The sequence below is a fragment of the Balaenoptera borealis genome, assembly GCF_965194805.1.
Source record: "Balaenoptera borealis genome assembly, chromosome: 1".
Classification (NCBI taxonomy): domain Eukaryota; kingdom Metazoa; phylum Chordata; class Mammalia; order Artiodactyla; family Balaenopteridae; genus Balaenoptera; species Balaenoptera borealis.
In genome coordinates, this window is record NC_138860.1 from 11,919,392 (window position 1) to 11,931,567 (window position 12,176).

Genomic DNA, 12,176 nt, shown 5'->3' on the forward strand with positions numbered 1-12,176 from the left:
TATATATATATATCTTTCTATACTGATTTAATGAAGTTTTCTGAAAATATTTATTTAATGAACAATACTTGGAACAGATTATTAATACTATTGCCAAAAATGAAAGCTAGATTAATGACCACTACCTATGGGAAAAACTTCAATACCATCAAATTCAAATACCATCGAAAGGAGAATGTGGAAAAATTAAGTTCACCTTAAACTTTCTGCCCCCATTATTTGCTGTAGCACGATTATTTTAAGTATCTTTTTCTGTGAATGTTCTTTCTTGAGGGGAACAAAAAAAGAAAACAATCCTAAAGCATAAAAAAAATTTCCTTCTTGCCATTAATTTGCTACACAGAAAATAATAGATTGTATTCTTTTTTAACTTTAACATACTAAATGTGTTTTGGGGAAAAGGGGAAATAATTATTTTATTATTAAAGTGTTGAATTTTGACATATTTTCAGATGAATTCAAGTTCTTTATGAAAAGGCTACCCATGAATTATTTCCTCAACACGTCTACCATAATGCATTTGTGGACAATGGACTCTAATTTTCAGCGCCGCTATGAACAACTGGAGAACAGCATGAAGCAACTTTTCCTAAAGGCACAGAAAATTGTACACAAGCTCTTTAGCCTTAGCAAGAGATGTCATAAACAACCCCTCATCAGCTTGCCAAGACAAAGGTAAGACGTGTAGCAATGTAGACAACTCTACCTTGTCCTCTACAGAGGACAGCTCTATTGATTTTCTGAATGTAGATGTAGTAATATATATAGCACAATGTTATTTATATTATTAGAGATAATCTGAAAACAACATGTAGTCTTAAGTCTCATAATAATTAATTGTAGTTATTTTCCAAAGTAATAGTACAATGAGAGCACATACACTATTATCTTTTTTTAAAATTTTCTTTTACTATCGGAATCAATAAATTTTTCTAACTAAATTTGCATGTATTTAGTAGAAGTCAGGCTGAAAATACATAAAATGAAAAGCTAAGGAAAAATTTAGGACAAAATCATAAGAAAGTATGCATTTGTACCAGTATCTCTATTATAAAATACTTGAAGTTTGACCTGATGCTTAAATCATTAAGAAATCTGTAATTATAGATTTCTTTCACAAGAAAAAAAAACAAAAAAACTGGGTCTACACATTTTTAAAATTCGATTTCAAAATAAATTATTGGAATTTTTTTACAAGTCATTGGATTTTAGCATATTCAAATTTATGCAACCATCACCACAATCTAAGTTGAGAACATTGTCACTGTCCCCAAAAAACCTCAGTCTGTCCCCATACTCCACACCCATCCCTAGGCTATTTGTCTCTGTAGATTTGTCTAATCTACTAACTGTCCTCATAGATTTGCCTATTTTGGACATTTCATACAATGTGTAGTCTTTTGTTACTGGCTCCTTTCACTTAGCATAGTGATTTCTGGTTCACCCATGTTGTAGCGTGTATCAGAAGTATGTGTATATCACATTTTACTTATCAGTTAATCGTTTGATGGACACTTGAGTTGTTTCCACTTTTTGGCTAGTATAAATAATGCTGCTGTCAACATTCATGTGTTTTTTTTAAAATGTGGACGTATGTTTTCAGTTTTCTTGGATATGTATCTATGAGCAGAATTGACTATTCAGAAGATAATCCTATATTTAACATTTTGAGGACCTGCCAAACTGTTTTCCAAAATGGCCATACTATTTTATATTTCCACCAACCATGAGTGACAACTCCCATGACTCCATATCCTCACCAACACTTTTTATTATCTGACCTTTTGATTATAGTCATCCGAGTGGATGTGAAGTGGCATCTTCCTGTGATTTTAATTTATATCTCTCCAGCGACTAATGATGCTAAACATCTTTGTATGTGTTTATTGCCCATTGTGTATATTCTTTGGAGAAATATCTATTTGAATTTTCTTCACTCATTTTTTTGTTTTTTATTTGCATTATTAAGTTGTAAGAGTAAGTTATGTATTTGGATGCCAGTCCCTTATCAGTAGTATGATATATAAATATCTCCTTCCAGTCTTTTCACTTTCTTATCCATCTCTTCTCCCCATCTGTCTGTCTGTCTGGTCAGTCTAGCCCAAAAGTTTGTCAATTTTGTTTCTTTTCAAAACATTAACTTTTAGTTTTCTTTATATTCTCTATTATTTTTCTCTTTTTTATTTGATTTTTCCACTGTGATTATTATTATTTCTTTTCTTCTATTTGCTTTGTGTGTACTGTAATTTTCTTTTTCTAGTTTCATAGAGAGAAAAGGTGGGTTATGGACTTGAGAGCTTTCTTTTTTTTTTAATATAGGCTTTCACTGCTATAAATTTCTCTCCAAACACTGGTATTAAGATTTGTTATTTTATGCATCCTGTAAGTTTTCTTATTCCTTCCACGCGTAAGATATTTTTTATATGTCTGCCTGCAAAGTTCAAGGAAATATTCCTTAACAGGGAATTATGGCTGGAGAGAGACACTGTTACTTTATGCTCTGTAAAAAGTTCATAATGAACTTTATGCTCTGTGTGGGTTAAATAGAGTTTGTAAACCACTGAAATAGATGGTTCTACCCTCAAACATAATAAGAAATACAATAGAATGGGATGGAAGCAAATTGATGAGTTTGCTTATAAACTTGTTGACTTTAAGTGTTCTTTTAATCACATTCAACTGGAGCTGGATATGTATGTCTGAAGCTCAGGGGAGATTTGAGAGAGTAAGATGGCAAACATCAGTGCACGTGAAACCATAAGATCTGAATGTAATACCATGGGAAATATGTAGACAGAATCTGAGGATACGTTTAAGGAATGAGTGGAGAAATGGAAACTGAAAATGAAACAAATAGTGGGGTAAAATATATCAAAAGAGACATTAATTTCTATTAAAATAAAAATTAAATATTCAAATATGTCATTAGAGTGCAAGATTTTTAAGAAAAATATGAAATAATTCAAGTTGGGTATTACAGAATAAATAAATAGGCAGCATAAAATAAAGATGCATTATTTGGAAAAAAATTCAGTAAATGATAGAAATAAATATTTGTTTTCCAAAACTTCTGAACTAAGTAAATCAAAGATCACCAAAGGCTTTTCTTGACTTTCTTTTTTCAATTTAGCTTAATTCCTATGTTGGCTATTACTCATCACACACAATAAAAAAAAAATACAGACTTCTTGCTAGATGAAAGATTTTTATTGAATTTGGATTTTTTCCCCAGCACGTTTACAGGAATGTGAGATTTTTGTTTCTTTTTTGCTTTTTATTTTTCCCATTTTAATAGAATAATATAAAATTACATTAGGACAACAAAAAAATATGTACTAGAGTTTGTCAGTAGAATACAGTGGAAAAGAGGTTGGAAATTTGTAGGGTGTGTTTTCAGAAATTTTTGAAAGAGAAAGTGTATAAGCAATATCAGTGACTCACTTCTAGCAGAAATTCTGGTTTTTTACCCTGTCTTTATGGAATTTTTTCAGCTATTCTCTTCAATTCATCTAACCCTAAGAACTGGTTTTCAATATCTGATATTTTAAAATCTGGAAAAATAAACAAAAACAAACTAAAATGAAACCTGCAAAGTACGCCTCCATTAACATTATTTCTTAACACTTCCTGTGTAATGCGGGTCAGTTGAAGTTTTTCTATATAATGTACAGTGTAATTCTTTCTTTCTGGTAAAGCGTGTGGCCCTCTATCCAAATAGCAAGTCTGCACTGCTACCACTATCCCTCTCATGAATTCGCGTGACATCAAAATCCTTTTTCTTACCGAAGTAAATTCCAAAGCCTGTGATAATCTTGTTTCTTTGAGGTAGTCAACTTTTGTTGCTATTCTAAAATTTTTGAGATAAGTAAAAATGACATATTCATTTCATTAAAGAAAAATAGTTGTAACAATTATTGAGAAGTAATTAGGTAGTGTTCCTATAAAGTGCCTCAACTATACTATTTTGTGCTGTCATGTCTTATTCACAGAGCAGCCAAGGGTCCATAGAAATATTCCATTTAAAGGTCTGTTGGTAAAGGCTTAACAACAAACTCTTTAGGGGAGAAAAACACCTGATTTATAGTATTTACTAGTTCTTGTAGTATAAATATTTCCACCATGGTCAATTTCAAGCTAGCAATGTGCTGTCACGGCACGTGGAGTTGGGCAGGTCTGCACAGTTGGTTCTCCTGAGGCAGTGCATGCGGCTGCAGTAAACCACTAAAAATTTATTAAAATATTTTTACAAAGTTATCTCTTCTTCATTAACAATGGAAAGTGAGATAGGATGAAATCACTTCTCTAACGTCACAGAGAAGAATGAGTTTAGGTCTATGTCATTCTTAATCTGAGAGCTATGTCATGTACTTCTTATATATGCTCTATGACAGGAGTTAGAAATTGGCATATAGGCCAAATCCAGCCTTCACCGGTTTTTGTATCAGCCTGTGAGGGAAGGATTTTTTTTATATTTTAAATTGTTGAAAAAAATCAAAAGGAGAATAATATTTTTGATTGATGAAGATGTATGGAATTCATATTAAAATGTGCATAAATGAGAAAGCCATGCTTATATGTTTACATATTGTCTGTGGCCACTTTCACACCCTAATGGCAGTTAGTTGCCACAGAGAGACAGCACGGCCCTGAAACCCTACAATATTTGCTACCTGGCTCCAACAGAAAAATTTTGCCAACCTGTGCTCTAATATAATATATATTCTCTGTCTTTAAAAATGTTATCAAGTGTTTTAAAGATATTTAACTTGTATATCGTTGAAATGTTTTATATTATAAATACATTTTATGTTAAAGAAAGAATATTATTACTTTAGTCTCCATCATATGGAAACCTTATACAACCAGACTGAATCCTGAATCCCGAATATTTGTGGAGTAATACTATCTTACTAATAATAACATATATAATTATATATATATATATAAATACATACACATGTGCATACATTATATTATATATTATATGCATACATTATAAATATGTACATTATATATAGATCTATACATTATATATAAACTTTAATATATAATATGTATATATATCAATACATATATATGCATATGTATATGTACTTTAACATAACAACCATAGGAATAGTCTAAAACCCTATATATCAAAATGATTTTAATTGAAGTTCCATTTCAAACTGATCTCCAAATGCAGATTTGGATAATTTCATGGAGTCAGACAAATTTCCCATCTCTCTCCTCCTTCTCCTCATGATCTCCTCCAATTCTAGTCCAATTCAAAATGATATTATGATTATAAACTAAGAGGAAGAACAAAGAAAATGAACACTTGAGGAAAAGGAAGTTGAAAGACTGAACAGTATCTGTGGGTAGGGGAGGATAAAGTCTGGGAATGCTGAAATAAACTATGGGAATATTTAACATGTTTGGGAAAGATTGCCCTGCCCACTGGAACTCTGAAAACACAAGACGCAGGCAGAATTTTAAGACATCTGATTGCTTAGTTATCTGCTAGAGCTCCTAGAGTCAGCTCTCACATTCACAGACAGCAAGTGCTCAATACATATTTGATGAGTGCTCTGTGATATTTTTCTTAATACTTTAGTTCAACCTCTGAACACACACAGCAATGAATTATTACTTTATGTAAAATGTTTTCCACTCTACATAAATTGGATCACCTGTCACAATACGCATATCATGTTCTATTTTGTTTCTCCATTAAGCAGGTGAATGCCCTCCCCCCTTCCTTCAAATGGACCTGAGACAGTGTCTTTGTCTCTTCAGGCTGCTCTACACAAAAAATGCCAGAGACTAGGTGGCTCACAAACAACAGTTCACAATGCTGAAGATTCAAGTCCAAGATCTAGGTGCCATCGTGGTGGGGTTCTGGTGAAGAACACTAATCTCATTCAAGAGGGCTCCATCCTCATGACCTAAGCACCTCCCAAAGACCCCACCTCCTAATAGCATCATCTTTGGGGGTTAGGATTCCAATACATAAATTTTGGGGGGACACAGCATTCATATCGTAGCAGACAGGGTTGGTCTCTATTAGTAAGACCTTGAGATGTGAGGGTGAGAAGACTAGCCAGCCATTTTTTTTGTGCAGGAATCCTGTCCATGGTGGATGACAATGAAGCTTACATGTAGACCCAATATGAGACAGAGAATTCAGGTATCATTCAAACCTCTGCTTTCATTTGACTTCTAGATCCCGTGTACTTCTCTTTCTGAGGTTTTGTTATTCAACTTTTCCTTCTCTAACTCAGACATGACCCTTTTTGTCCCATATGCATCATCAGGCAGTTACCACTCTATTATGCATGCAAGAAAAATAGATATTTTAACATTTTCATGGGGAGAAATCTTTGCGAATGATGTTTCCCAATATCTGACATACAGGAATGATGTATAAAAATCCTTTTAAATCATATTTTTCCCTTAATTCTTTTTCATCCCTTTTCAGCCTATTTTCTTTCTTCCCTTCCTACTTTGCTGAATATCCAAACATTTTCCCTCTTTATTGACCTTCATTCTCTTCAATATGTCCCCTCTTTACTGAAATCTTTCTATAAACTTTTTTTTTTAATTTGGATGATTTAGTGCTCCTGGAATCCCAGTTTACAATTTCTTACTAATCTTCTGCAAAATAGTGCCTCTTCACCTTAGTTAAACTTTCCTTTTTAATGTATTCAAACACATGAGATACTGCATCTGATTATCTTTCCAATAAATTAGTTAATTGGAGTTGGTTTCCTTCACTTGTAAAATCTAACATATAAATAGATATCAATCTAGATGATATGAAAAAGCTAATAAAAATCTGTTTCCATTTTGAATATGTCCTGGAAGCAGTAATAATGAAGTATGAACATGTGATTTTCCTGTGGTAATAAATATCCTCAACATGGCATAAATCTTACTTGAGACAGAGGAGGACTCTCAAAGTCTAATACGGTAAATACGTTTGCTTTTTTCTTTGTTTTGATAGTTAATTTTATCGAAGTCTGTGTATTATTAGTGTACATATAATCATCAAATTCACCATTGTTACACAATGTTGAGAGAGGCAATTTGGGAGACTATTGGCCTGGGAATGCAAACAATGAAATAGCATAAGTTGTTGCCAAGTCTTAATGTACGTTATATAAACTAATAAAGAACTATAAATACATAACATTAAAAGCAACAATATAAGGTAAATATAGCTGTTAAACATTGGAAAAAATCACATTTTATTTGGTACATGAACAAAATGGAAATCTGTGAAGATAAATTATAACTTCCTAATTTATAAACAATAGAAATACAGAAATGAGAAGAATTTTAAGTCATTATCAGGATATTTTTAAGTAGTTTTGAGTATTCAAAAAAGTGATCAGGGTTTATAATTCTTATCTTGTATTTATAAAATATATAATCTCGGCAAACAAAAAATATTAATTTTTTTGTTTCTTTAATAATGAACAGAGACAAACTTTGGTTATATTATATGTGGTATTACAGTATTTATTCCTAGAAAGAATAGATTAAACATGCTTTAAAGAGGCATTTATACATAAGAAACATTTTTTAGGCTACTGCCAGCTTGAGCAAGAATAATTATAGGGTTATAGATACTGACCTTGACCAGAAGTTATCAACTGTTTGGTCTCAGGACCTTTTCAAATGCATAAAAATTATTGAGAAACCCAAAGCGCTTTTGTGTATGGAAGCTGTAAATCTGTATATGTATGTATGTACATGGAAGTCTATATTTACCATAGTAAAAATTAAAACTAAGAGCTTCTAAAATATGTACTTATTAATACAATTTAAAGAACAATAAGCAAGCTCATTACATGTTAACATATAGGACATTTAAACTTTAATGATTTTTGCACATTTCCTTAATATTTAGCTTAAGAGAAGGTAATTGAATTTGCATTGCTGTTTCTGCATGTAATCTGTTGCAAACTGTAGTTTTGTAGCTTCACACAGTTTTATTGGAGAAATGAGAATTGCATTGCCCTTTTTGAATAATTGTGGATATTATTCTTAGATACTACACCAAAATTCGACAAGTGGAAGATTCTTAAAAGTCAGTTGTAATACAGAATCTAAAACCATGCAATGAACATATTAAAATCTATTACATTAAATTATTTAGTCTGATTTGTACCTCAGATGGATCTTCTACCCATGCATACAAAATCATGTGTTAGTCATTTGAAAGATACTGATTCACTCAACTATGAAGATCTCCTAAATGTTGATGCATATCATTATATAATAACAAAAAAAATCTCATTCCTTAATATCATCATTGGATTCATAAGAAAAGTCTTTATATATTGGGAAGCTGTCAGTCTCTTAGTGGCAGATAGAAGTTTTCCAAATTTCTAATTTTCACTTGAAAGCTAGAATTTTAACATTGCCCTTAAATATATCAGTTTGTCATGAAGTGAGAGATTTATTTTTTTTCAGTTTTGATAACAGGTCTGCCAAATATCCAAGTCTGAATAACCATAGTTGGTCTGTCATCACACTTTCAAGTAAAAATAGTTGCCAGAAAAAAATCGGTTACCTCAGGTTGCAACTGAGACAATTGCACGAGTGCTGCTGCTCAAGGCAACCACTGTAGTTCAGTGTGCAGCACAAATGCACTATTCATGTGCCCATTTGGTTTTGACATGAATTGTACTGAAAATTGAGATACAATAAACTTGTTTTTACTGCCTCACCAGGAACATTTTTAAACCAAATATACTTTCTTTTTGTCCTACAAGCATGTAGCCAAAAAGAATATATATCTGCTAATACATTCTTGATTTGTGCTAAGTTTCCTGCAATAGCTTACCCGCCATTGTTTTTGACACCATCAGTGCAAAAGTCAACAGAATGCAAAAGAAAAATAACATATTGGTATTTCTGTGCAAATACTTCTTTTCACTTTGTACACATCTTACAGGATCTTACTTTGCTTTCCCACTTCCCACTCACCCACACCAAAGGGCTAGTGGACCACTCTTTGAGAAAGCCACTCTAGGTCAATTTCAACTCCTTATAATGTTATTGAACCAAACTTGGGTCTGCTCTCCAATATGCAGTAAAGCCAATCTACTGACACAGGGTAGTGGTGAAGGAAAGTGCAGCGTTTATTGCAGGGCCAATCAAGGAGAACAGGTGCTCATGTTCAAAAGACCTGAACTTCCCAATGGCTTTCAGAGAAGAGGTTTTAAAGGCAGTGTGAGGGCGGGCGGGGGCTGCAGGGTGCGTGATCAGCTTGTGCACAATTCTATGCTTGGTTGGCATCAAAGTGAAGTTTCTAGCATCATCAACCTTCTGGTTTCAACCAGCCTAGGGTCTATGTTTTTCAGTCAGCAGTTTTCATCTCGTGGGGGTCTGCTTCCTATAAAAACAACTTAGGAATGTGTGTCAGGCCTTTATCTGTATCTTTCAGGGAACTGGGAGTTCAGTGATTCTGCTCTGTGGTGGATTTATAGTCTAGATTGTTACCAGTTTCCTGGCTCAACAGCTATTCCTTGTTTCTACATCTTCACATTTCCCAATCATTAACTTTTGAGCCAGCCTTTAGAGACTCAAGGGAGGCCTGGGAGACTAAAGTAAAAGCCTTTCACTTCGAAGGGTAGGAACACGGGAGCTTGTATATGGTTTCATAAGGACCTAATAGACCTAGAAGACAAATTGTGGGGCTATCATAGAGGTTACATCCCTTCTTCCTTTACTTCTCTTTCTTTCATAATGCAACTCCTGGTTTTAGCAAAGCACATGCTGCACCACCCCTCTCAGTCTCCCTTGAACCCAGGATGGATACCGAATGGATGTAAGTGGAAGGAATGCATGAAACTTCTGAATTGGATCCTTAAAAAAAGAAGGATGCATGACATCTACACTCTCATCTTCTCCCTGGCTAAAATGCAAATGTGATGGCTAGAACTAAAAATTATGACGTGAAAAAACATATTAAGATATGTAAAGCCTGATCTCTTTGAAATTAGCAAATCAGTCCTTGATTGTTTATGTTTGCACTCTTATTTGAGAGAGGATGAAATTTCAGTTTTTCTGAGCCAATATTATTTGGCTTATGTTACTAGCCAAACTTGCATCCCAACTAATAAAAGTACCTTACTGTATGGCCTCCAAAATCCTTTAATATTGCAGAATTTGTGATTTAATTAAAAATAGCACTTATATATTAATACAAGTGAATTCGCTGAGAGCAATTTTATATGAAACTGTATGGAAAAGTCAGGATATTAATTTTCCTTACATTTCTATATTACAAAGTAATTTTTTATTATTTTTTGTGTTTCAACCACTCCGTGATGACTCACAGGCATATGCTAGGTAATAATGAATCAGTAAATTTAAAAAGTTTAATATAATATTTAGATATCTTCAGTGTGCTACTGAGAAATGTAAAAAATAGAGGAACTATAAAGTACCCAGCACATGGAAGGTGCTTAAATAATTATTATTTAATATTAACAAAATAAAAAATGTCATATTTTTAATCTACAGGTCAATTCTAATGTAGTGAATTTTCTGCAAAATGTGTTTTCATGTGTTTCATAGTCAAAATAAAATTTATCATGAGGATAATGGCATAAATGCTGTAAGAAACACATTGTTATTTGTACAGGATAACTCATATGTGACTGGATTATTATTCAAGGGAGCCAGAGAGATGTATTCAAGGAGAGAAAAAAAAGAAAAAAAATATAGTTGGTATGCTCCAATCTCCTGGGTACTGGGCCACTTCCAAACAAATTTCACAATAGGCAGATTTGTTCTTTCTGTCATGCTATTTCCTTTCACCTAACTCTTGGAGTGACCTGTGTTTCAGTTCTCATGGCTCTAAAATGTCCTTATCTTGTAACTATAATGTTCCTATTTGACCTTCAGCCCAGAGCTCATTTCATGATTTTTCAGTTTATTAGATCTTGCTAGATGTTAGTTGAAAATAATTCTTTTAAAGCAAATTCATACTTATGTATAAAAAGCTATTTGTGATTTTTTAAATCAATTATATACTAGTCATAGAAGTCTTCAATCTTAGGCAGAGTAAAAAAAATAATATTAAAACAAAATAAAAACCTGTGGGATTATTGTGTTGTGCTTGCCCTTCTTTTTTTTTTTTTTTTCCCTCATGGATAAAAGATTATGTGGAGCAATCAGAGGGCTTGTCACCTTGAAATTTTGTCTAGAGAATGCTGTCTACAACCCACAATCTATACAGGAAAGTGATTCAAATTCTTTTTAGACAGTTGCTTTCAATAATATTAACAGAATCAAAAGGCTCTGCTCCTTTTGGAAATTCTGTGGACTTAAGTTTATGTGTTTATTTGTATGTGTGTGAGAATAGTGCAAAATGACAGGTCATCAGTTCATTATACGTTTTAAGTAAAAATCTTATAATGTTGTCTTATCCTTCTTTTAAATTTGTTTATTCTCTGACCTGGAGAAAAGAAAGCCAAAAGACAAGGGAAATAGTCTTGAGTATACAGATATTCCAAATAAGAGAGATTTGTTCCTTTTTGTTTTCATGTGGTTAACTGTGCAGATGTCATTTCAATACCTCCTATTCCATCTTCATGGCATTAAAACAGTCTTCCAAGAAAGATTGCATGTCACTCCCAAGTACTTTTCCCCCTGTAACTCAGTGGGGTTGCTGTCTTAAATAGTCAGATTTGAGAACAGTAACAATTTGGACGGCTCCAGAGAACTACCATCACACTTCAGTTAACTTTCTAGAAAGAAAAGTCCTATTCATAGAATCTTGGAAATAAAGTCCATAGTGTGCAAGATTAGGATGCCCATTTCCCAGGGCTATTTAGAGTGAGTACCACTTTGTTTAAACAATCAGAATCAGTTCCTTATTTGATATTGCCCACAGATTCATGCCACAGAGGGTACTTGGAAGCCTCTGCTCTTGGAAGCCTTGATTTTCTCCTCACTAAGCAGTTGATGATAATCCTTCATTGTGTTCCACTAAAAACTTGCATTTTGTGAGATATTAATGTTTGTTTTCTAAAATAAATACATAACACATACTTTTTTTTAAAGAGCCATGGTCAAGCAAATTCGGAGACTATAATTACTATAAATTTTGCTGGAAATCTACAATGTATATATGCATACAAGTGTTCTACAATGTCTTACAATTAGAAAAAAAAGTA

At 32.9% G+C, this 12,176-nt stretch overlaps 1 protein-coding gene across 5 annotated transcripts in view; it reads left to right on the forward strand.

The window, feature by feature from the left end:
* BRINP3 (BMP/retinoic acid inducible neural specific 3) overlaps positions 1-12,176 on the forward strand; it is a 683,233-nt gene that overhangs the window by 602,106 nt on the left and 68,951 nt on the right. For all 5 annotated transcript variants that reach the window (XM_082394505.1, XM_082394506.1, XM_082394504.1 and 2 more), the window contains exon 7: positions 453-675. In XM_082394505.1, the coding sequence (XP_082250631.1) occupies positions 453-675 (223 nt within the window). The remainder of the gene's footprint in view (positions 1-452; positions 676-12,176) is intronic.